At 60.7% G+C, this 25,845-nt stretch overlaps 1 protein-coding gene and 1 long non-coding RNA gene across 31 annotated transcripts in view; one reads left to right on the forward strand and one right to left on the reverse strand.

Annotated features, from left to right (window-relative positions):
- The first annotated feature begins 252 nt into the window (after positions 1–252).
- On the forward strand, positions 253–7,110 carry LOC112934477 (uncharacterized). The gene is made up of 3 exons (XR_003237956.2): positions 253–537; positions 2,618–2,751; positions 6,991–7,110. It is a non-coding gene; the product is annotated as an uncharacterized lncRNA (long non-coding RNA).
- A 4,258-nt stretch (positions 7,111–11,368) lies between these two features.
- Positions 11,369–25,845, reverse strand: part of ARHGEF10 (Rho guanine nucleotide exchange factor 10) — a 90,174-nt gene continuing 75,697 nt past the window's right edge. For 15 of the 30 annotated variants that reach the window (XM_072763943.1, XM_072763938.1, XM_072763935.1 and 12 more), the window contains 4 exons: positions 25,575–25,717; positions 22,120–22,294; positions 16,251–16,373; positions 11,369–12,724 (listed from right to left, as the gene is read on the reverse strand). In XM_072763943.1, coding sequence (XP_072620044.1) covers positions 12,225–12,724; positions 16,251–16,373; positions 22,120–22,294; positions 25,575–25,717 — 941 coding nt within the window. In that variant the 3' untranslated portion in view covers positions 11,369–12,224. Of the gene's footprint in view, positions 12,725–16,250; positions 16,374–22,119; positions 22,295–23,840; positions 24,081–25,574; positions 25,718–25,845 lie in introns of all 30 variants that reach the window. The other 15 variants (XM_072763927.1, XM_072763924.1, XM_072763922.1 and 12 more) reach the window with 2 other exon arrangements.

The following is a 25,845-nucleotide window of genomic DNA, read 5'->3' on the forward strand; positions in this document are numbered from 1 at the left end:
GGGCGGGAGCGGCCTCCGCCTCCGCCGGGCGCGCGTGCACTGGGGCGCGCAGCTCGGGTGAGGGAGCGCGCGCCGCCGCCAGGCTCGGCCCCGCGGGGCCCCGGGCCCGGCCCCCCGCCCCCCGCCGCTCGCCCACCGTCGCCGGGACCGCGCGAGGCCCGCAGGCGCGGAGCTCGGGGCGCCAGGGGCCACCCGCACCCGGACGGCCCCGGGGGAGGCCACACTCTTTGTGTCCAACTTCCCCGCCCCCTTGTCCTCCGGGGACCGCGGGCGATTCTGCGCTAGGACACGGTGCCCTGCCGACACGTTGGGGGGCGACAGCCCTGCTCCCCTCCTTACAGATTCCCCAGTGAAAAAGAAGAGGTTTCTGCGCTGGAGGAGACGCGGCACCTCGTCCTCCGACCGCGGGGTGGCCCGGGGGTGGGGGCGCAGGCCCTGCAGGGACCCCTGGGCTCCCGGGAAGGAAGGGAAGATGCTCTCCCTACCTCCAGCTGCCTCCTGCCCCCTTCAGCGCTGATTAACACTGGACCTCCCACGGTACGTGCTATTTTTATAGATTTTGTGCAAAATAAGGTTGATTCGATTTCCATAGGCACAGAGAGCCTCACACTTGACTTGGCTCAAATTTTGCACTTGACAGTCTTTGCCCGGCTACTGTGCCCTGGGCCTTTCGGATTTCAGGACCATAGCTCAGGCTCTGAGAACATCCTTAACAGTTTTCCAGGAATCCCGGGTGGCTGGGCAGTTTAGCACTGCCCTTGGCCCAGGGCCCAATTCTGGAGGCCCGGAATCGAGTCCCGCGTCGGGCTCCCTGCATGGAGCCTGCTTCTCCCTCTGCCTGTGTCTCTGCCTCTCTCTCTCTTTCTCTGTATCTCTCATGAATAAATAAAAAATAAAAAATCTTATTTCATTCACTTGCCAAGTAGAATACTTTACATCGGGGTTTGCATCAGAGGAAGCAGAAACCAAGCAAACTATTGGGAGATATATTCTTAAGTTATCAGTTAACTCTCCCAGAAACAGATCTTCTGGAGGCTGAAGCATTCCCGTCATGCTCCACTTTCATTATGTTCTATTTACTCCAAAAATATTCCAAAATCTACTGGGATCCTATTAGTGGATGTCTGTTTCCTTTACATGGAAACCTGGTCACTAGCTCACCACCACTGACTCAACGTCGCTTGGAGTAGAGTTTAAATTTATTTTGCCAGCGGGGCCTCCAGGCCTCACTCCCATTCTTATCAAGAGGAACTTTAGGCTGAGCCACGGATTCGTGGCTTCCTCTGGCTCCCCTCCCACCTCCGTGGATTAGTGTCCAGTGGCCACGAAGCTTCCCCCAACCACATGTGCTACTGCCAACGAAATACTGGCCCATCTTTTCTATCATTCTGCAGACTTCCAGAGGTCAGGTGGTGTCATACTTAACTTTTCTTTCCACTATACACTGCTTGCCGTAAAATAAATGAATTAACTTGAAATACTCGTCCAACCCCTACACCATCTGGTAGATAAGGTGTGTGGGGGACCCCATCCATTTTCAGACTTTACATGTTTTATTCAAAAAGCATGTACTATGGTCCCAATATAGTGAATGGAAATTGCAGAGGAACAGTCCACGCATTTAATTAGTTCATTCATTCAAACTACGGGGACCTCCAGGGTTCCTGAAATAGAACGTGGGACATGATGATACCAAGAAGAAGAAGGACTGGTCTTAAACATTAAATAACGTCTATTTCAAGAGAACTTCAACAATAACATCATTTAATATTTGGATTTTCGGCAACCCCGAAGAAGCGGGCCAACATCACGGTGCGGGGCTGTGGAAAGCATGACTGAGCCTCCAAACTGTGCTGGGGAAGACGGTCTATGGCGCCGTGAACACCGGGGCAAGGGGCCTGGGCTCTGCGCTTGGGGCACTGGGAACCCCACTTGGAAGCTGCAAGAGGAAACGGAGAGTGCCCAGCTCCGGGGCTGAGCAGCTGGGGTGTCAAACAGCACTTCACCCTCTGCAAGCGACAACTTTGAACAGGACCGTTGGCCGCTCGTGCTCCGCTGTCCTCTTCAGTGAGTGGGGGGGTACTGGCACCCTCCCACGGGACGGCCGGGTGACGCCTGCGTGCCCTGGCTGGCTCCATCCATCACTCCGGCCCCCGGGGTGACTGTCGACCGTCTCCCGTCTCCAGTTCTGTGCTGCCCCGGGTCGTGCGTCGTACGCATGCAGGACACACGGCTGCCAGCCAGCCACTAGCGCTGCGCCCTGTTTGGATGCGAGATTGCAAGATACTGTTTGGGGTGCTATTACCAGAAAGCAGATCTTTCCCCCAAACTTTTTTTTTAATTCGATTAGCCAACACCTATACACACCTAGTTTCCGATGGAGACTTCAGTAATTCAGTGCGTGTAACGCCCAGCGCCCCTCCCATCCCGCGCCCTCCTTAATGCCCGTCACCCAGTGACCCCGTCCCCTCACCCACCGCCCTTCCACGGCCCCTGTTCGTTTCCCAGAGTTAGAGTCTCAGACTCTCTCATGTTGTGTCTCCCTCTCTGGTATTTCCCACTCATTTTCTCTCCTTTCCCCTTTAATCCCTTTCACTGTTTCTTATCTTCCCCGTAGGAGTGGGACCATATGATGATTGCATCTTCCTTGTCCATCATCTGCCGACGGACACCGAGGCCCCTCCACAGTGTGGCCGTTGCGGACGTTGCTGCTGTGCACACTGGGGTGCAGGTGCCCCTTCGGATCACTGGGTTTGTATCTTTTCCCCAAAGCTTTTAATAGCCCCAAAGAGTTTACGCACTCCCACCTTCCAAAGAAACAGCAATTAAGCTCCGGTAGCTGTCAGGAATTGATCCAAGTGCTACAAAGTAGTTTGAGTCTCTTGGCATGAAAAATTAATTAGAATATCTGTGTGCTGGTGTGGAAACAATATTCCCTGCTTCGTTTAAAAGTTCTGCCCACATGGTACGAGCGTGAAGCCACCGTCCCCATAGGGCCGGCTCCCTGAGATCCGCCTTTTCCCAACTCACCCCCGCCCCGGCTTGGATGGACTCTGGGTCCACTTTCGCTGCTTCTTACTAGGGTGAGGCTCTTTCCCTCATTCCCAAGTTTTCTCAAGTTTCTGGCTCGCCAGTGCCTGAGAGTTTTCCACTCAGAGTAGGTTCCCACGTCCCCTGAAACAGCGTGGACACTGGAGTGTGGACCGTGCATAGACACTGACCATGTGCTAGTGATGTCATGGCCAGTCCCTGGTGTGAATGGACGACAGGGACCTGTCTTTCGAGCCTCCCAGACCCAGTTAGGACCAGTGATTGTTGAGCCCACGGGACGATGAGGCCTCGTGGTCGGGAACCTCCCACAGTCCTCCACCCCGGTCTGCCGGGGCTGGTGGCCCGGCCCTCACAAGGCCACAGGCCACCGGGAGGCAATAAACACGGCAACCACTGAAAGGCCATTCGAGGTCGCTCGTGCTGGTTCCGGTAAGCCTTCTTTCAGAAAAGACAAGTTTAATAGTCGTTTTTAGATATTTTCAAGGTATGTGTCCGTCATGTCCGAGCAAGCTGCTTGCAATTAAATATGATTTCACGGAAATCCATGCCCTCCATGCGTATGGACGTACGCTTGTGCAGAACGCCTCGGGGCGGATGCACGCAGGCACCGCAGGGGCAGGGAATGCTCCTCTGCACTTGAGGAATCTCAGCTCTCAGCTGAACGTGACGCTCTTATTTCATGTGAGGCCCCAGACTGCAGCCCTGTCATTTCAAATGAATGAGCCTGATCTGCGCAGTAAACCTCAAGGGGCTCGAGTGCCCTTTACTTGAGTAAACCTCAAGTGCGCGAGAACCACACTCCGAGGAACAGGAGTCACTGTGTCCAGCTGGCCTCATCCTCCCCCCTGGTTTCCACCCCAACCCCCCAAATGCTCTATGCTGGGAGACAAAGGTCCGCCCTCGGAGCTTCACCTGCCAGCCCTGTGCCTCCTGGCACATCCTGCGTCAGCCTGGCCGAGCCTCGCCCCCAGGCCCCACACCCGCAGCTCCGTAAAACCAAACCCCAATCTAAATGCATCACTTACGGCCCTCACCACTGGTCGCAAAAACAGCAGGTTTTCAAGCTTTTTTTTTTTTTTTTTTTTAACATAGTAAAGATCTAATTAGTAAATCCTCAAAAGTGTAAACAAGGACATTTCATCCAGAGCATCTGGGCGGCCCGGTCAGTGAAACATCTGCCTTCGGCTCAGGTCATGATCTCGGGTCCTGGGATCGAGTCCCGCGTCCTCTCCCTGTGTCTGCTGCTCCTTCTGCTCCTCCCTGTGCTCATGCTCGCTCTCTCTCTCTCTTTCTTTCTGTCAAATAAAAACTGTTTTATTTTGGGATCCCTGGGTGGCGCAGCGGTTTGGCTCCTGCCTTTGGCCCGGGGCGCGATCCTGGAGACCCGGGATCGAATCCCACATCGGGCTCCCGGTGCATGGAGCCTGCTTCTCCCTCTGCCTGTGTCTCTGCCTCTCTCTCTTTCTCTGTATGACTATCATAAATAAAAAAAAAACAGCAGGAAAGGAATTTGTAATAGTAAAACCCAGCAACAATGAGGAAAACAAAAAGGAAATAACACCAATCAAAATTTAAAAAAAAAAAAAAACTGTTTTATTTTTAAAAAGGCCACTTGGGGCACCTGGTGGCTCAGAGGTTAAGCATCTGCCCTCTGCTCAGGGCGTGATTCCCAGTCCCAGGATCGAGTCCCACATCGGGCTCCCTGCATGGAGCCTGCTTCTCCCTCTGCCTGTGTCTCTGCCTCTCTCTGTGTCTCTCATGAATAAATAAATCTTGTAAAAAAAAAATCTTGAAAAAATAAAGGGCACTTTACCCAGTTAACCGCAACTTAAAGGCTAAATTGTGCCCCCCCCACCCCCGCCTGAGATAGGTTAGAGTCCTCAGCCCCCGGCCCCCGAGGACAGGACCTGATGCGGAGACAGGGCCTTTCTGAAGGCGGCCCTCTTGCAACGAGGCCGTGCGGGCCCCGGGGCAGCGTGCTGTGTCCCCACGGAGGCTCGTCACGGGTACGGCTGGGCTGAGGGAAGCCGTGGGCAGGCCCAGGTTGGGATGGTGGACGTGCCAGCGAGGGTGCCAGGGATGCGGGCGGAGGCCGGAGGCTCTTCGGGCCTCAGGTGGCGAGGCCCCGTGACACCGGGACCTCAGGCTGGCCTCCAGGCCGCGGGGGGCCGAGTCCCTGTGGTCTGCAGCCCCACGTGGTGCCTCAATCTGGCGGCCCCACGGAGCTAACACAAGGGTTTTGTGTCTTCTCTGTGAAAATGGAGCCTTTCAGACTGTCTGCTGTGATGAATCAGGGCTGTTGCCTTTTCTTATTTTTCATTGCTTAGGGATTAGCCTTTTAAAAAAATACAGTAAAAATGAATTGGTAAAAAAAAAAAAAAAAGTGAATTTAGAAACGACACTCAAAATACAAAGCCATTTCCTCAGTAGGGAGTTAAATGTGCCAACATCCATGCTGTCAAAACGCCCCCCGTTTGTGCACCAAGCCCCGCGCTCCGGGTCTGGCGGGTCTGGGGGGGCGGCCGCAGCCCCAGCTGGACCCCCCCTGCCCCCGGGCGCCGAGCCCGCGGCTCCTGGTCCCCGTCTGCCAACGCACGAGCCCAGGACCCCAGCACCGGGAGGGCACGGCGACGACCGCCCAGCCCTCTTCCAGACAAAGTCTTACTGTGGAATTAGGCAATTATTAGTTTGGGGGGCGGAATGCTTGAAAATGGGCTCTAAAGTATTTCCAATAAACAGCCCGCCAGGCAGGCGCCCCAGCTCACACCGGACGGGGCCCTCCCGCGGCTCTCCGGGGTCCCGCGGGTGCCAGGAACCCTCTCCTGAAAACCACGAGCCTCAAACCTGACCAGCCGCTGTGAACCCCCGGGGGGGGGGGGGAGGCTGCTGGCCCCTTCCTCTTGGCCCCCACCCTCCACGCCCCTTGCTCTGTTCCATGCGGCAGGTGCAGGCGGCCGGGGGCAGGGGAAGGGCGGGAGCTGGGACTGGCCTCCACCTGTCCCCGCCGCGCCCTGAGGGGTCTCTGCTTCCTGCGGCGTCTCCCCACCCGGGGCATCCTGGGGGGACGCCTCTGGAGTCAGTGGGCGGGGACCCCGGGGTTGCGCTCCCCCCTTTCCCTGCAGCGCCACTGTATTGGGCCAGTCCTTCCTGGAGACCACCCGTGGGTGCCAGTGGACCCCCCCACCCCGGAGCCTCCTGCAGCTGCCACACGGGGTCTTGGGGTGAAATGTCCCTTCACCCAGGAGGCAGCATGACCGGGGGCCTCCCCACACCTGAGTTGCCAGTCCTTCTACCCCCCCAGGTCCCGAGAGCTCTCCCACCTGTGTGTGGCGCCCCTCTGGAGCCGCCTCTACCCCCCAGCACCCCTGCCAGCCTCTGCTGGGGGGCCACCCCACTCCACCTGCAGGGTCTCCCGCAGGGACTGGCTCCCAGCAGGCCTGGCGCCTCAGCGGCCGCCTCAGTCAGCCCCGCCGCAGGCACGGGGTGCAACCCCTGATCCTTCTCCCTCTGGGGCTGGAAGGGAGGCAGCAGGTGGGTGCTGAGGGGGGGTCCCGGCTGTGTCCTCACGCGGCAGAGAGCGAGCCCGGGGGTCCCCTCCTCGATAAGGCCACGAATCCCAGGCCAGCCCCACCTTCCTGACCTCATCTGCCCCTATTCGCCCCCCAAAGCCCCCTCTCCAAGTGCCACCTGTCTGGGGTTAGGGCTTCACCCGGAGGATTTGGGGGCCAGAACTTCAGAGCAGGCCCCGCAGAGGAGGGGACAGGGCACAGCAGGCTCGGCGGTGCCGTTTATTCCCCTTGGAAAGTGTATCGTTTGCTCTTAAAACCGAAAAGAGAAAATACACGCAATGACATTGGACGAGTCTGTGAGGGACGAGTTCCCAGGGGCTGCGCTCAAGCCCATGGCCCTAAGACCCGCTCTCCGCCCCTTGCTTTCCAGTGGTCTCCTCTCCTCAGCCAGCAAGGCCTCACCCCTGCCCGCAGCTCCTCCCTCCCTGCCCACCTGCTCCTCCTCCCCTGCCACTCCCCACCCCCACTCCCCGGCACAGCCCAGACGCTGCCATGGCCCCGGGGGAGGGCACAGCACCCCCACCTGAGAACCCGAGCCCCACGTGGACAAGAATCCCACAGTCAGGCACGAGGAAAGAGTAAGTCCGCAATGATCTTTTTTTTTTGATAAGCAAAAAAAAAGTAACTCCTCCATTATGTACCCAGAACTGGGTGCCCAGAGCTGTCCCTCCACGCCGGGCACCGCACCCTGCACTGCGCGCCCACTCTGCACCCCACACCAACCTCCACTTGCACCCTGCTCTGCACCCTGCTCTGTGCCCCACTCCGCACCCCACACCGCACCACGCCCTGCAGAAGCTCGAGGGGTCACCTGCCAGCAGCGCGACCCACACACCTCGCCGCTGCTCGTCACGCTCCTGTGTCCCCAGCCCCGTGAATGACCAGAGGGAAGCAGGACCACGGGGACCAGCACGTGTGCCCTTGCCTCGAGCACCGGCTGGCACGAGGCCACTCCAGATCGCCCACGGCCCACAGCCCACGCGCTCCGCGAGGCCCCCAGGATGTTGCGGTCACGGGCGGGCGGCGGCACCGCGGGGAAAGCTGCCCCGTCGCAGAGAAGCTCCGGCTCCAGCCCTTCGTGTGTTGGCCCCGCCGTGCAGCCAGGCCCCAGACCCGCCGACCCCAGCCGCCCAGAAGCCCCAGCCAGCCCCCCCGCCCTACCCCGTACCCCCCACACCCTGTCCCCCACTTCCCATCAGGTCCCCTCAGGCCGCCACAGTGGCCTCATCACACAGGGGTGCCTGGACGTCCTCCCGGAGCTGTGTCCGCAGGGCATCCGCCGACAGCCGGACAGCTCCAAGACGCACAACCGGACCATGGGACCCCGTGTGGAGCAGGCCGAGGTCACAGCCTTCACTCGACAGGTGGCAGGTGACAGGTCAGGTCAGCTGAGCTCCCCAGGCCACCGCCTCCTGCCCCCGCCTGCACCTTCTCACGGGGACCCAGGGCTGGCCGCCTTCGGAGGAGGAATAGGGGACGTGGCCCCACTGCAGGTCCCCGGGACAAGGGGCGCACGGGGAACCCCACAAGGCCCCAGAGCTGTGCTCAGCCAGGGCGGTGGGAGGCCGAGGGTTCTGCGAGGCACCCTGCAAGGGTTAATCCCGAGCTCGAGGCCGCGGGAGCCGAAGCCAGGGCCCAGCAGAGGGGCGGCCCCACCGGCTGTCACTCGCTCTCGGTCTCTCGCCCTCGTTTTCCGCCTGAGTGAACATTGTCCACTTGGCCCCTCGCCGGCGAGCGCAGCCAGCACGGAGGAGGCAGTGCAGGCGCGGTGCGGGGTGCGGGGTGCGGGGTGCCGTGCGGGAGCGCCTCTGCCCTGAGTCAGCCCACACGGGCGGGGAGGGCGGTGACGTTCCACTGTCAGCGGAGGGAGGAGGCCGAAGGGTCCAGACACCCGCTGGGCCATCGCAGCTCGGGGCCAGGACGGCAGCCTGCACTGTCCTCCCTCAGACAGCCCAGTGTCCCGGGTAACGGAGTCGTAGGTCACTAGCGATGCCCATACTCCCGAGCCCTTTATCCATAAAAATATCCAATTTTATGAAGCACTTTCGTGCACATAAAATCCAAAAGTTGCCAAAAATCTGCAAGTTCTTCCATGTCCCTTTTACGGGTCAGAAAACTGGCTAGAAATCATCCCACTTCCCTCAGGATCTAGGACACGCTTATCCAATTGAATTTAGAAAATGCTGATGGACACGGGATGCTTGAGGGCACGATTCAGAAAATCAAATAAGAGGCACTGAGGGCGACACCTGGGATGGGCACTGGGTGTTATGCTGTATGTTGGCAAATGGAACTCCGATAAAAAATAATAAATAATAATATAATAAATGTAATGATAATAGAATAAATATAAAATAATAAATATAATAATAATAATAATAATAAAAAAGAGGACTCCATTTGCCGGAATCCCACTTTTCTGCCGCTTGTCAGAAACAGCCCAGCATATGACTGCCCCCGGCGCAGGGAAGGCTCGGCCGACCTGACCGCTGACCACGGGCTGTGCTGCAGCCAAGCACCAGGAGGACCCCCACCCCCGCCCAGCAAACCCACAGGACTGGGTGCCCTGAACCAGAAGAGGCCCCGAGTCCCCAAAGGGCCTGAAAGGACCCTCTGCCGGTGGAGGGGCCTGGGGGCCTCGCCTGGGCTTTGGGACATTGCCTCCCTGCGGAACCCCGACCCCCCGCCCCACCCCGCCCGAAGCAGGGCTGCAGAGGAAACCGTGAGCTCAGGAAAATGCCTCCCAGAGGCTCAGACTGCAGAAAGGACTGTGCCCGGACCCAGGAGGCCCTGCAGGAGTCCAAGTGCATCAAGTCAGAACTAGGTCCTGGGGAGGGGGTGGGGGTGGGGGTGGGGGGGCTCTGCAACACCTGTCAGCTCAGAGAGGGAGGGGGACCTGGTCCAGCCAGCCCTGACCTGGAGGTCAGGGGGCAGAGACAGGAGGAGGTGGGGTGTCCCCAGCCAGGACAGAGTGGGAGGTGGTGCAGAGAGCGCCCCAGCAGAGCAGAGCCCTGTCAGGGCGCCCCCCACTGCGTGCCTGTGGGCCTCCAGGGCAGCCCCCCACCTCACTGGGGACCTAGTGTCAGGGCCCAGGGCAAGCTCCTGGAGGAGTCCCGCTGAGGGACCATCAGGACGAGGTCTGCAGACTCCCCAGGACCCCACAGTTCTCCAGGCTCACGGTCCTCTCAGTGTGCATGTGGCCCAGCTGCTCCCTGACTCCACCAGGGCTCCTCTCACTTCCGATCACCCCTCTCTGTGCCAAGTCGGCCCAGGGGGGGCCCCACTCCCCATAGATAGGTTCGGGGAGGCTCCTGCTGGGCCAATGTCTCGTTCACAGGCAGGTGCGATGGAGGGCAGCGCAGGCCTGGGGTGGGGAGGCCTTGCGGGCTCCCAGAGGGCACAGGCCAGGGGCAAGGCAGTTTGTCCGCTCACCCGGCTTCTCGCCCCAACTTTCCTCAGCAGCCCCTTATCTGCCGAGCTTCAGAGCTGAGCCAGCACCCCTGGACAGCTGCTGGAGCGGGTCCCTCATCAGCTTGGGCCCTAGGCCAGGGGGGCAGGGGCCCGAGGGGAGCAGGGGGCCCAAGGGGGGCTGACAGCATGTGGGGAGTGGGACCCAAAGGGATGGGGGGGGCTGAGGGGAGCAGTGGGCACGAGGGAGGCGGGGGCCCGAGGGGGGCTGGGAGCACGTGGGGAGCAGGACCCCAAGGGACGGGGAGGGCCCGAGGGAGGCTGGGGGCTCTAGGAGGTGGGGGGGCCGTGGGGGGCAGGGGGGGGTGGCTGATCAGAACAAGTGGCTGGAGGCCCCAGGAGTCGGGAGGGCACCCCTGGCATCACTTGGGCTGGCATCTGTGGTCTCCCCTGGGGCACACTTCCCATGCACAGCTCTGGTCCACACTCACCTGCATCTGTGGGTCGACACCGCAGGTCCCAGAATGCCACTGGGGTGCCAGGGGCCAACCCCACGCGGAGGCACATGGACCCCAGCTCAGGCCTCCTGGGCCCCGGAGCGGTGGTGGCTGCTGCCCCAGGGCGTGTGAGGGGCCGGAGGGGCCGGAGGGGCCGCAGCGTCCCCCAAGGCAGGCCGGCGAGTCCCAGGCACTGTGCGCTCACCAGCTCTCAGGGCGCAGCAGGCGGTGCACAGGGCTCCTGGGCGGTGGGGACAGGAGACAATTACGGCCCCAAAGGGGCCCAACAGGCCCTGCAAGGCTTCGGGCACGTGAGTATGATATGTGGCATCGCGGGAGGTTTTCCTAAATACATCAGCATTACACATGCAAACCTCAACCGTTACTTTTTTTTTATTGACACAAGAAAACTTGCTATTTTTGAGTTTTTGGAGATATCGATCAAGACCAAAAATCTCTGAGTATCAAGGTTTAAATAGAACACACATCAGGGCACTTCTGTTTTATTTGGCCCACGAAAAGGCCAAGAAACGCCACTGTTTACTCGGCACAAAAATCAGGAGGTTTGGTCTACAACAGGCACTTCTCTTCATATCTGACGTTAAATTCATTCAACTCAGGACGTCACTCATAGTTCAAACTGCCAAGTACGTGAGTCTCAGTTTCTCAGCACCTACCTCCAATCACGCGTGCTTTTCCACGTACTCGGACGGTCTCCAGGATTCACACCTCCCTAGCCAGCAGGTGGGGGTGGGGGGCAGCGGACCAGCCCCGAACTCACCAGAACCTAAGGCCCTCCTTCGTGTTTTGTGGGCAGCAAAAAAAAAAAGGCAATCCGGGTACTGTATTTTTAAATAAAAACTTTATTTATGACTTAAGGTAGCAGCTAACAATTTAAGAAAGCTTCAGGAGATACTACTTTCACGTGGGGGTACATGTGCACCTTGGAGAATATTTGGCCAAGTCATAAAGTTAGCATTCTTATCTGTAAAGTGCTGAGGAGTTTACTTCCGGTGACGCCCGCATTAACGTTTGTAAACCACTCGGTAAGTACAAAACCACGTGGAGCATCGGGGACTCACGCTCACCGCACACCCCAAGATGCCCGCGGGCCCCGGGGCACCTTTGGAACACCCAGCGCGCAGGCAGCTGTGCGGCCTGAGACCCACGGCCAGCCGCCCGCAGCCCCGGTGAGCACCACGGAGGGGCCGCCCGGCGCACGCGGGGGACGTGGGCTTTCCAGCACGGGCACCCACACACTTGACATGAGGAGGAAGGATTGTGGCGTGGATGCTGGAGTCTACACGCAGGTGAAGGGGTGAGCATTTTGGTTCGAAGCAAACGTTATTTGTGAAACGTTACAGATCGTTTGGTTCCCTAAAACATTAACTGTTAATTTTTAATAGAAAAAAATATATAAAAAACTACTTTGTTAAAATATACACACAGCACACCCCGCACGTCGGACATCCCAGCTCACCACAGAAAGCGGAGCCCGCCGTGGGCGGACTGGCCCCCTTCGCCGCCACGAGCTCTACTCGGGAATCTGAAGACACGCGGGAGAAGTAAAGACGGCAGCTCTGAGCCGAGGGAGACGTCCTAAGAACGGTCAAGGCATCTCCGTGCTACCGAGTGCGCCGGACTCTCCGCAAGCCCACAGGTACCAGGACGCCAGGCGGCCCGACGGCTTTGCCTGGACTCACGCGGTCAGCAGCGGCACCTGCCACACCATGACGGAGGCGGCCAGCTCCTCGGGCCGCTGCTGCCGGGACCTCCGGCTCACCCTGCGGTGGCCCTGGCCCCCGCACACCACCAGCACCGAGCTGGCCTTCGCCCTCCTGGCCCGCCGCCCTCTGCCCGGCAGGACACTGGGCAGCCGCAGGAGATCGTAGACGACGCTCTCCTCTGACCTGGGCTCCAGGGAGCCCGAGCCCTGCGACGGCGTCAGGGACCCGGACGACGACGAGACCTCGCTCCTGTGCGTCCCGGCACCCAGCGAGGCGCCCAGCCAGACAGCGTCCGGGCTGCCCTGACTCAGGCCCTCGCCAGGGGGCACGTCCTTCTGCTCTTCCTCCTGGGGGTCCGCGCAGGCTGGCGGGCTGTCCGTGGGCTTGTCCTTGTCCGTCTTGAGGGCGGCGGTGGCCATGACCAGGAACTTGACGGGCCCATTGTGTGCGTGGTAGGAGACCATGCCTCTTCCTGAGTGGGGATCAGTCGGCAATGGCCGCATGCAACAGACGGAATCACAGAGAAATCAACAGGCACCCCTCTCTCGTCCAAGCCACCCCAACCCCCATGGAACTCTGATACCAGGCACAGCGTCAAGTGGGGAGAGCCGCCCGCTGCGCACTCTCATGGACTTGCAGCGGATCCACGGAAGCATCCACAGAGAGGGTCTAAGATCCTGATGTCCACATGGGCCCCGCAGAGCACCGCTGCCCTGCGCCCCATAAGGGGCCTCCCTGCCCACTCCCTGCAGACAGGGACCTAGTCTTGACCGAAAAATTAAATGCTGGAAATGGGTTGGTTTTAGACACAAGAGGTCTAAAGGGCCAGTAGCTTCCTGCCATGTCTCAGTACCAGAGGGTTCCATGGCTTAGAATGAGCTCCCTCCATGGTTTTAATTCACCTGAGGATTGATCAATCACTCATCCATCCATCCATCCATCTACCTTTTATCATTTATCATCTGTCATCTATCATTGACTATCATCTATCTACCTACCATCCATCCATCCACCCGTCCATCCACCCATCCACCCATCCACCCACCCACCCATCCATCCATCCACCCATCCACCCACCCACCCATCCATCCACCCACACATCGATCCATCCATCTATCCACCCACCCACCCATCCATCCATCCATCCACCCATCTATCCATCCATCCACCCATCCATCTACCCACCCACCTACCCATCCATCCATCTATCCATCCATCTATCCATCCATCCATCCACCCACCCATCCATCCACCCACCCATCCATCCACCCATCCATCTATCCATCCATCCATCCACTCACCCATCCATCCATCCACCCATCCATCCATCCACACATCCACCCATCCATCCATCCATCCACCCATCCATCCACCCATCCATCCATCCACCCACCCATCCATCCATCCACCCACCCATCCATCCATCCACCCACCCATCCACCCATCCATCCACCCACCCATCCATCTACCCATCCATCCATCCACACATCCATCCATCCACCCATCCACCCATCCATCCATCCACACATCCATCCATCCACCCATCCACCCATCCATCTATCCACCCATCCACCCATCCATCCATCCACACATCCACCCATCCATCCATCCATCCACCCATCCATCTGTCCATCCACCCATCCATCCATCCGTCCATCCACCCATCCATCCATCCATCCACCCACCCATCCATCCATCCATCCATCCACCCATCCATCCACCCACCCATCCACCCATCCATCCACCCACCCATCCATCTACCCATCCATCCATCCACACATCCATCCATCCACCCATCCATCCATCCACACATCCATCCATCCACCCATCCACCCATCCATCTATCCACCCATCCACCCATCCATCCATCCACACATCCACCCATCCATCCATCCATCCATCCACCCATCCATCTGTCCATCCACCCATCCATCTATCCGTCCATCCACCCATCCATCTATCCACTCATCCATCTATCCGTCCACCCACCCATCCATCTATCCATCCATCCATCTATCCATCCATCCATCTATCCATCTATCCATCCCTCCAGCTATCTAGGGGGGATTTAAGAGCGATGTGAAGTTAATCTTAAAATCCTTACCTAACCTGAAGAGCACATGTCAGAAACCACCCAGAGGTCTCTTTTGAAACATCCATTACTCCCCCTCCCCGAGTGCCCTGGCTCCATGTTGTTGGGAGAGCACAGTGTCCAGGCTTTCAACTGCTTCAGGGACAACAGGGTGAGGCAACAGGGACATGGGAAGCATGTGCCCTTCTAACCAGATGCTTTAGGGCTGACACGGGCCTGAGCCCTCCCCTTCATCCCACCTTGTCCAAAGCAGATCAAATTACAGGATTCTTTAGCCAGGGTGCAGGGCGAGCTGCTGTTCCCCTGGGCATGGCTGCAAACAGCAGGTGCCGGTGGGAACCCCGGGGGTGGGAAGGCTTGGACACCAGTGCAGGAGGTGTCACCGACCTGACAACCCGGGGACACCTCTCCCTGCCACTTAGGGAAGGAGAGCACGTGCGTACCTACACACCCGGCTCCACACCTGACGTGCACCTCACACGCCGTTAGGCCGGTTGGAGCAGAGACATTTCATGCAACATGAAGAGCTGCAAACAGCTCGTAAACATGCAGGTAAGACACATGATGACGAGGGCATGCGTGAGCCGCAGAGGAGAGTTAAGCACGGTCGTGGGGGGAAGGGGCACCTTGGGTCGGGGTGACACCCCAATCCCTCACCAGTTGCAGGTGGGCGTGACCCCTTCACCACCACGGAGCCTGCGCACATCCATTCCACGCAATGTTGTGTGTGTGCAAAATATAGATCATAAGAAAAACAGAAAACAGGAGACGAATGAACAAAACTGGGATCCTTAGCCCTACAGGTTGGTCATTTCTGTGAAGCACAGACCTGTTCACAACAGGAGTCCCATGAAATGTCCTAGAGTTGTCTTTAGGAAGAAACTGCGGAAACAGAACCTCATGAACATCCTGGTGAGTTTCCCATAAATTTTTTTCTCTGAGTTTTTTTTCCCATGTGGCTGATACCATGTAATCAATATAAAATTTAAGATCCTGGGCAGCCCGGGTGGCTCGGCGGTTGAGCACCTGCCTTCGGCCCAGGGCGTGACCCCAGGGTCCTGGGATCAAGTCCCACATCCGGCTCCCTGCAGGGAGCCTGCTTCTCCCTCTGCCTGTGTCTCTTGCCTCTCTCTGTGGATCTCTCATGAATAAATAAAATCTTAAAAAAAAAAAAATTTGAGATCCTAGTTTTCCTTATAGACTTGACACTGCTCTGTGATCACTCAAACATCACCTGCACCGGCTCGTTATGTTCTAAAACCCACTACAGCCTTTTCTTACACATCTCTTCACCCCTGATTTTGAAGTCGTGTCCTATTTTGTGCTACGGAAAACTGAAGCCGTGCCAAGTATCTCTATTTGCATCTTGCTTTGTTCATGGACTTGGCTGCTTCGCCGGGCAGATTTCTCAACCGAAAAATCCTGAATCCAGACACAAGAGCATTTTCAGGCTTAGGATCCAAAATGCCAAGTTGTGTCCCGAAGAGACTGCGCCCGTTTGAACTCCTACCAACATTGCAGAAAAAGGGCACCGCAGCTTGTTTGGACGCTGAGCTTCCCTCTTTGCGGTGTGAAGCATAAAAAGCATCCATGCCATTGAGCAAGACCATATGTAAATGACGGAGGGTAATACGTGGCAACTCAGGTGACATGAAAACATGTTCCTGGGGTAAAATTCTCCCCGGGCCCCAAGAAGCAGAAAAATAAAAGAAAGAACTGTGGATGCAAATGAACAGACACAGGCTACAGAGTATGCGAAAAGGGAAAAAAGCCCAAATAACTGACGCCGTTATTTGCTTAAAGCAGCTCCCGGGACATGAAAGCGCGACGGAGACCGCGGGGCTTCCGGAGGCCGGAGGGCGGGCCGGGGCCGGGAGGCACAGGGCGCGCAGCCGCGACCACTCACCAGTCACTTTGGGGATGCCCTGCAGCCGGGGCACGGGCAAGGCCACCACGATGCCCACGCTGGTGCCCACCATCAGCAAGCCGTGGCAGACGAGCAGGCTGGTCACGGACAGGCGCTGGTGCCCTGGGGAGAAAGGGGAGGGGAGTGGGCTCTGGTCTCGGCAGTGGCGCTGCACAGGGGCAGGCACTGGGCGCCCGGCCTGGAAATGCCACCGCCTGCAGACGGGGCGCACGCCGGGCCCCCGGGCCTCAACCACGCGCTGTGCCCATGACCGCAGCAGGGAGAGAGGAGGGCCGGGCGCCGCTTCCATCCTGGGCACCCCGGTGGTGGCCACGCCCTCTGGGAGAGCAGCCCCTGCACCCTGCACCCCGTGCCCCAGCAAGTGGCTTCCTGCGGCCCCGGGCTCGGTGCGGGCAGCGGCCTGGGCAACGCTCACAGGACACAGGGCAGCCGGAAAGGCCTTCCCAGCTCTGGCTGCTCCTGCGCTTTGGTCTGACGGCCAAGGCCCCGCAGTGCCGCCCCGCGGGGGGCTCCCGGGTGGGATCCCCACCTCCAGGATGCTCAGGGGCTCCCAGACTTCCCTGCGGGCTCTCAGGTCGGGCACACGCAAGAACGGTCCAGCCTGCCCGCGGCCCCGAGGGTCAGTGTGCTCTCCTCCCCGCAGGCCTGACGGCTACTCTGCGCGTCTGCGGCCCACCTGCAGCTCACCTTGCTGAAAACACATGCAGACGGGCCAACACCGAGGCCACAGGGAGAGCGACACGGCCGCTCTTACGACTTCCCTTGCGATGGCAAAAAACAAACAAACAAACAAACAAAAACACCCAGAAACCCTCCAAAACCCCAAACTAAACCTACAACAACAAAAAGATTCAGTTTTGTCTGTCAGTGTAGATTCACGTGCTGGTTGAAAGCTAACGGGGTTTCTGTTCCCCAGAAGCCTGTTCGGGGGACTGGGTTTGGAGCCGGGCAGGCGCTGCATGCGATTCTGTTCGGGGTCAAATACGTGTAAAGCTACAGGGACACGTGCGCAGGCAGTTTCTGAAGCGGATGAAACCAACTCCCACCCCGACTACGAGTGGGACGGGAGCTGCTGGGAGGTTCACCTCCGTGCTCGTGCTGGACACCCCGACGGGCGACGGACGGGGCCCGAGCCTCAGAGCGTGGTCGGCACCCGGCAGGGCTGCTGCTGGTGGGCCCAGGCTGGCCCGAGCCAGGATGACGCCAGGCCCCTCCCTCGGCTTTGCTCCCAATTCACAGCTGGTCCCGACTCTGCTCCAATTTGCTCAACTTCCTCTTGATGTGGTCCACGCACATCCTTTCTAAAGTTACACTGATTTTTTTTTTTTTTAAAAAAAACCTCATTTGGCCTTTCTATGCGGCGAGGTCCCTCCTGGGAGGCAAGGCGCCCACGCGGTGGGGACACAGAGGGGCTCGCTTACCACGACCTCTAACAACTTTTCCGCCAAAATATTCTCCCTTGGACCTTCCGGACAAAGCAGGAAAGCCCACGTCACAGGGGAAACAGCTGCCACTGCTCGCGACCCACAGGCAGCAGGTCCGTCCGACGTCTTTGCGGGGAACCCTGCGCCTTCTAACCTGGAGCCTGCTCCACGGGGTCCACGTGCTCCTGACCAGCAGCTCCCCGTCGCCTGCCAGACGGCGTGAAGTGGGACGCGGCCTGTGCCGAGGAGCGTGGGCGCGAGGGTCCGCAGCACTGAACTGTGAGCAGGAGGCGCTGCACCGACGTCCTGGAGCCGCGGCTCAGGCCCCAGCAGCGGCACCAACTCCACGGAGCGACTTTGGGGAAGGGCCTGAGTCAGAGCCTCGATTTCACCCCTGACGTCTGCTCCTCCTGCCTGGAGAGGCTTCACCTTCAGAAGGCTCCGGAATCTCGCCGGCCAGCGACAGCACAAGAGGCTGCCTCCCGTGCCCACTACACACAGGACATGGCCCTCGGGGAGGCTGGTGCCGCGACACGTGCAGGACGCGGTGTCCGGGTGAGCTGCTGGGCCGTCCCCACCAGCAGTGCCCGTGAGCGACAGCCCAGCACCCCCCAACCCCCGGGCGCCACCGCACGTGAGAGACACGCACCATGACTTCTGGGGGAAAGTGGGGCGCACCAGGGCCCATCGCTGGGGACCCGGCCCGAGGCTGAGACAGCTGCTACGACGGAAGGGGAGGCGCGGCTGCTCGGCCGTCCCGCTCTTGAATCACAAAGTGCCACAGAAATCAGACCAGTTCCGCGTCCTGCCCTCCAGAGGGTCGAGTCCAGTGGCTGCCGTGGGAGGCGTGACAGACGCCACCCGGCCCTGAGCAGAGCTAAATCCCACTTGTACACCCACCCTCCCCCCAGGCCGCTCAGCTGCGGGGGCGATGACCTCCAATGGGAGCAGGAGACGCAGGTCCAGCGTAAAACACCCCCATGCACTGGAGCACGGAGGCGAGGGATTCGGGGGGACGGGGTCAGCGACAGGCGCGTCGGCCTCGGAGAGAGACTGCCGTGAAGACCAGGCAGGGGCACCAGGCAGTGGGGGTGGCGCTGTGACCGGGAGGCCGCACTCGGGGAGCTCGCTGCACACCCGCTAGGCCCCGCCAGGGCCCACGTGGCCGTGACCAGCACTCGCAGAGCCACGCGGCTGCACAAACACGGGAGCCGTGGGCTGGAGGCTGAAACCACCACGAAGAGGGCGTGAGAAAAGGAGAGTGGTGTGGACGAGGGGGCAGGGCTGGGTGGACGGCGGCCCTGGGGGTGCTGGCCTCTGGGGGTCCGGACCCGCCACAACCCGCCGCGACCTCGGGGAGCGAGCGTGAGGTGACAGCGGGTCGGGGCTCCCAGCACTGCCCCCAGGATGGGCCCGGTGTCATGCTCTCCGTGACGGCAGAGCCCGGCACCAGCACCCGCCCTACCAACACGTGTGCAAGAGAAAGGCCGTCGGAGCCCCAGCGCAGCTCCCGTGTGCTCACAGGCCCAGGGCGGCCGTGGGCCACTTGGCTGCCAACCCAGACCTTACACAACCGGGTCTCCTCACAGCACAGAAGCACCTGCGTTCTCCAAGGAAACGCTTGTCAGAGTCACGCCTGCACTGTCTCCTCGCCACACGCACATGCGTGCACACACGGCCACGAGGTGGAGAGTGTGCGCCTTCACGTGAGCCGCACGCCTGCAGCGGTTTGTGTGTCAAACAGCAGAGGAACAGCTCTCGGCCTCACCCAGCCCCAACGTCGGCCTGTTTCCCGCTGCCAGGTCCCCCCCTCCCCCGTCCCCAACTCCACGGTCCTCCCCTCATCCAGGCTCTCTAGACCCGACCCCAAACCACCCTGCTTCTCCTGCATCCACGGTGACTATTCCTCTAGCGCCTTCTGCCTAAGCCACGGCACCTTCACCATGTTCCAGCCACCAGCCACCGACCTGCCAGCAACCAGCCACCAGCTGCCCAACAAGCACCAACCAATGGACACCAACACCAGCGCAAGACCTCCCGCTGACACCATTACTCTCGCCACTTTTAAACGCACACGGGTACACACAGGCTACCCGGTCGGAACAGAACTCGCGTTGCACGTGTGAGACTCTGACCACTCACTCCACCACCTGCGGGGCAGGGGCCCCGACCATTCTAAGAGGTTTTCTCCACGCTCACGCGTTTACAGGACGCAGACGCTGCCGAACACGTGCGGTCGATTACGAGGCAACCTGACCAGGCGCCTAGCACGGCTCTGCCGTGGGCTACGGGCTCCGCCAAGCCGAAGTCCAGACTCAATCTCTGCTGCAAAGCTCCTCCCTCACACGGGCACACACGCCCCACGCTAAACCCAGGCGCTCTCATCTGCACAGTCACACCTCACATGCGCACACGCACACGCATGTGCACACGCTCTCACACGCCCACACAGCCCCATGCACACAGCTGCACCCTGCAGGTGCATACACACATGTTCACACAGGCACGCACCCGCTCTCAGGCCACGTGCTTGGTTCTCAGGCCACCTGCCCCTCCTCCCCTGGGCCCCCCCTGCCTAGCCCCCCGACCTGGCCCCCCTCCCCTGGCCATCCCCCACCTGGCCCCCACCCCCACCCCATCCCAACCCCGTGGATATCCACGCACTGCAGGGCTCCCTCTAACTCTGCAGCCTCCTCTCACCTCCTCAGGGTGGGGCCTGATTCTGACCGGTCACCCTCTGCTCCATCCCCGTCCCTCGCTGCCCACCAGGTGATGATCTCCCCGACTACACCCCTTTCCTGACTCCTCGGCCACATGCCACACGCTCCTCCCAACTTCCTACGGGGCCGCTCTGCTCCACAGCACCACGTGCAACGTACGGGGCTTTTGTGGCCCCACAACCCAGGCCCTGAGGCTCAGACTTCCCGGCCCTCCTTCCCCGTAATCGGTTGTGCCCCAGGCCACTGCTTCTCTGGGCCAGAGCGGGTCCCTCCCGACACAGGCAGGTCCCCACGGCCCCTCCTTCTGTCCCCTGCAGGCTGCTCCTTGCACACTCTCGGCCACAACCTTGCTGGCCTCTTCCCCCCTCTGCCCCTCAGCTCCTGCATAGCAGCCACCTGCTTACACGCGTCCAGCCGTGTGCCCACATGCATCCGTGACATGCTCACACGTACCCCTCTGTGCACGCACACACCAGCCACGTGCCACACACATGCCGCAGCCACATGCTTACACATGATGTACGTGTGCTAACTACACACTTATGCACACTGGACACATGAGTACATTCGAACTACAAGGTCACATGCACCAGCTACATGAGGTACCGGCCGCAGGACCGCACGCTACCTACGCGCATATACACGTCACCAACACACTTGTAAATACCGGGCGCTTGCTGATACCCACTGGCTGCCCACTTACGCACAAGGTAACCACATGCTTATACATATGCGGCACACGTGCCACATGCGCGCATAGGTGCACACCAGCATGTGCTCACATGCGACAGCCACGCACATTCACATGCGTCCACCCGCACTAGCTCATGCATACACGCCAGCTACGCACACACCAGCTACAAGCAACACGGCAGCTACATGCATGCACACGAGCTACCCGCACATGCAGCAGCCACCTGCCACTCCCGCAGTCCCACTTCTCTGCTCGTCTTCCCCCCCCTGCCGGGGCCTCCTTCCTGCTCTGGGCCTGGTGGGCTCGGCCGCGAGGCTGCCCCTCTGGCTTCCGGGAGCCCGCTCTGCCCCGCTGCACTTCCTTCTCTCTGCTCTTCAGCTCGAGGCCCCGCTCCCAGGGCCCGGTCTCATCAGCTTTAAGTACGAGAAACTGAAGAAACCCCACACCCCCGCCCCCCGTGAGTGGGACCAGGCCTAACCCTGAGGCAGCTCATCCAGGCGCCTCCCATGAATTCAAGCAACAAAAACATTCTGTTTTTCCGAGATAAAAAAACTATCCCCCCTCGCCCTGACTGGGAAAGTCCCTGAACATGGTCGTGTTGACCTTCAAAGAAATCAATCATGTCATAACCCGAATGCTATGCTACTCCCGCGGTTTTTTGCCTTTAAAAGATGCCTGTAATTGCTAATCGGCGCTCTGCTCTGCCACCTCTGAGGCGGAGAGCCCATTTGCGCAAACGTCCAATAAACCCTCTTGCTTGTTGCATCTGCCTGTCTGGGATCTGAGTCTCTGGGGCGTCCACCGGGACATGTTGGCACCCGTGAGCCAGGGTCCAACAAAACGTCCATGGTCAAGGGCTTCTGACTCTAAGAACGGGGCCTTACCCGGGCCTGAGCTAACGCACAATGCACTTCCGTGCCCTCACCCCGAGGGGGCTGCGCCTGTGCTCTGTGCCCCCCCACCCCCGCGCCCTCTCCTCCCCGGGACCCTCCCCGTCCGGGTCTGATCACCTGGGAGCATGTGGTGGACGGGGGTGGCTACGTTGATGTCCTGAAGATGCTTGAGCGTCTCGGTGTGGAAGAGGCGAAGCGTGGACCCAGAGGTGAAGGCGAGCCAGATCCCCACGCCAGCGATGACCATGTGAGACACAACCATGCCTTCCTCCTGGTGGGCCTCCAGCTGGCTCTGCGGAGGTCAAGGGACACAGTCAATGGGGTCTGGGGGCACCGGAGCCTTGACCCGGCATTGGAGCAGCTGCCCCCGGCCCCGAGCCGCAACTCAGCTGCCGGGTCACACGGCTGAACCGGCCACGGGCGTCCAGCGGGCACCCCAGAGGGGCTCGCCGCGACCCAGGGAGCCACAGTAAGGGCGCTGCACATGGAAACCACAGACACACGAGCAGTCAGCCCGCCCGTTATGGCTCCCCAGCAGGTGCAAGTGCTTCCCGGAGCCTGACGGCATCTGTCGGACCCGTGTGGGCGCACACGCAGCCCCAAAGAGCCCACTGGAAGGCCTGTGGGCCTGGCAGGCTGGCCAGAGCAGGAAGGCGAGGGAGGGCCTCTGGGCGCGCGGGGGAAGGTCCGGGAAGGTGAAGCTCCACAGGCAGGAGGCCAGCAGGGCCCTGGGGACTTGGGTTCCCCGAAGCCCGCTGTGCCCGTCCCCACTGCCCCGAGCGCTCCCTGGCCGCCCACAGGTCTCTGGGTCCCCGCCCACCCCGGCCAAGTCCTGAAGGCTCCTGCTACTCCCTGTGGGACCAGGCCTTTCCTTCCAGAGCTTCCGGCTGACTCTGCCCCGTGTCTCACCCTGGCGAGCGGCTCTGAGGCCCCATGAGAGGGGCCAGCCCCGGGCAGGGGTAGGCCAGCCCTGGGCAGGGGCCGGCCCTGCCTGACAGCTGTGGAGAAGGGGCGCGGGGGGACACCCGGAGGATCAGCTGCAAGACGGGTATCCCCGGAGCTGCCCGGGTCCGCGGCCCAAGCCCCACAACATCCTCTACGTGGAGGGCTTCCTCCTCTGAGCTCGGGGCTGTGCAGAGCCGAGGACACGCCATGCCTACGCCCACAGAGGGGGGCGCCAGGCTAAACCCCGCACCCGCAGCCCGTGTGACACGCCACAAGCTGAGCTGACAGTGAGCATGTCCATCAGCGGCGGGTGGCACAGTCCTCGTGCACGCAGGGAGCAGGGAGCGTGGGCCCCAGAGTCAGTGTGGGCACAGACCACCCCCCACGGCTGCCACCGGGACACGCGAGGCTCTACCCTCCGGTCGGGCTTCTCAGGGAAGAAGTTCTGTTTTTCTCTTCTGGGCACAGGCTTCCCCAGACGAGGCCTGCAGGAAGCGGACGGACAACCGCCCACGGCCGCGTGTCCACCCGCGGGGCCAGGGGAGGACGGGGCGCCCGATGAGCAGCCCTGCATGTGCCCCTCGCCCCGCGAGGACAGGCCGGCACTGCCTGCCATGATCACTGCCCGCCGAGATCGCTGCCCATGCCACAGCCGCTCCCCAGAGGCTCACGGCCACGCGGTCACTGCTCCCTGGAAAACGGCCTTGGGGAGGCAGGGCAGTGCCGTGGGGAGCGTGGGAAGGACCTCCCGGTGCTCCCCGGGCATCAGGCAGCACAGCCGTGGTGTCTCCTCCCCAACAGGTTTCCAGCCCTCGATGAAACCAGCAGGTGGGGGGGGGGGCCAGAGCCAGCTTTCTAGAACGTTCCCAGGAGCTGCTGCTGGGCGCGCCCACCTTCTGCTGCTTCTCATTTCCCTGTTGGTCCTCCAGTCCCATAATTTGCCTCCGTGACGAGCGCCCTGAAGGCCGCAGGAGCGCTCCGCGCGGGGTCACTGCCCGGGACTGCGGGGGCTGTGCCTTCTGCACCTCGTGGCGGGTGGTGCGTGTCCGTGCGGCCGCCTCACTCCTCCTCCTCGTGGGTGGTCTCCGGCAGCTCCCCCTGGACGGCCGGTCGTGACCCTGGGGAACGCGGCCCTGTGACACCCGCCACACGGTAAGATCCCTCAGGGGCTCAGCATCGCACTTGGCAAGGAGGGGGTCCCAGCAGGAAAGGACACGTGCGGCCCTCCATGGACGCCTCCAGCAGGCCGCTGCGAGCGGGTAACCCCAGGGACATTACTCCAAGCTCCTCGGTACCGAGCGTGAGGTGCCCTCTGGGTGCACCTGCACCAACCTCACCTCCCGCCTCACCTTGGGCCTGGCGCACACCCTCCCCCGGCGAGGCACCACACCCGCCTTCTCGGGATGCCCGCTTCACCCGGCCAGCCTCCTGCGGCTCTGCACTCCGTGCTCATGGCATCAAGGCCGCAACTCTCCTCGTCTGCCACCTGCCCTCAGGCAGGGCCGCGGCTGGCTCTCGTAGGCTTTAGGGAGGCAGGGCCCGGCTGGACGCGGAGAGGCACTTCCAGGGCCAGGTGCGGATGCGCTCGTCAGTCCGACGGGAAGCGCAGGCCCCGCGTGTGCAGGGGAGGCACCTGGTGACGCCCCTCGGCCTCCCCCACGGTCAGCCGCCCGCTACCCCATTACAGCGCTCCCGGGCGCGAGGCTGACGTCCCACCTTCTGCGAGCACAGACCAGGCCAAGTGTGTCCCAACAGCTTTCACGCGCGTGTCCCTGCATGTGCTGCCAACGGCCCCAGGGCCCTACCCGCTGACCCGCCGCTGCTCCTCCACGGAGTCCCCAGGACGGAGCCTCAGAGCCCACAGAGACCACTTTACTGTGCGGGTGGAGGTCGAGGGAACCCGGGCTCTGACTCACTGCCCCAGCTCAGGAAACAGCTCTATCACCTGAGCTTGCTCAGAGGGCAAGGCACAGAGGGTTGCGGGCGGCGGGGCTCCGCGAGGACATGACTCTGGGTCGCAGGCAGACGAAACGCCTCCACCTGTCACTTACAAACCTTTCTGTACAAGCACACGCACGCTCACTGGACACGAACAGGAAAGTTCTAAGACTTTACGAAATTCATTGTTCCCTTTGTTACGGCAACTTCTAAGCCTGCGTCCCGGCAGGAGATCCGCCCCCGGAAAGTAAAGAGAACGTTCTCCAGCTTTCCAAGTTTGTGATTCTGCGTAAGCTTTAAGAATCACCTCCACCCGGGAGGTCTGGAAGGGTGAGGACGCGGAGCCCGAGGCGGCCCTGCGGCCCCCACGGCCGGCCGTCTCCCGACCCTTCCTGCACTGACCGAAGGCCGCTGGACCCCGGGCCCCGAAGACGCCCTCGTTCACGCTGGGCACGTGTTCAAAGGAGCGCGTCTGTGGGATTGGCAGGAAAGCACCAGCAATACCCCGAGGGACGTGGCCGCGCGGTCAGTGGACTCATCTAGGGTGTCTTGTCATCCGCAGACAAGCCAGGGCAGCCTCCTCGGGGCAGGCGGGGCACAGGCACCTGCATCCCCTACAGGCCAGGCGCTCCCGACCGCCAGCCTCGGGGGGCAAGTGGGGCAGTGCCACGCTCATTAAGGCGACTCACCTCTATAGCGTGGGTCTCGGTGCTGACGGTGAACACCTGGCCTCCGGAAGCCGCCCATAACATGTCCTCCGCCATCACCAGGCTGCGAACCGGCAAGACGCCTAATTTTATCACTTTCTGAGGTTCGGAATTCCAGGATCCATCTTAAAAAATATATATTTTAGTTTCAGTTATCCACGCACACGGATCAGGGGAAAGGACCAGACGTCACTTCATCCAGGTCCTTTCGGGGGGGGGGGGGGGGGTAGGTCCACACCCAACATGGGCTGGA

Source organism: Vulpes vulpes, chromosome 7, assembly GCF_048418805.1.
Source record: "Vulpes vulpes isolate BD-2025 chromosome 7, VulVul3, whole genome shotgun sequence".
Lineage (NCBI taxonomy): Eukaryota > Metazoa > Chordata > Mammalia > Carnivora > Canidae > Vulpes > Vulpes vulpes.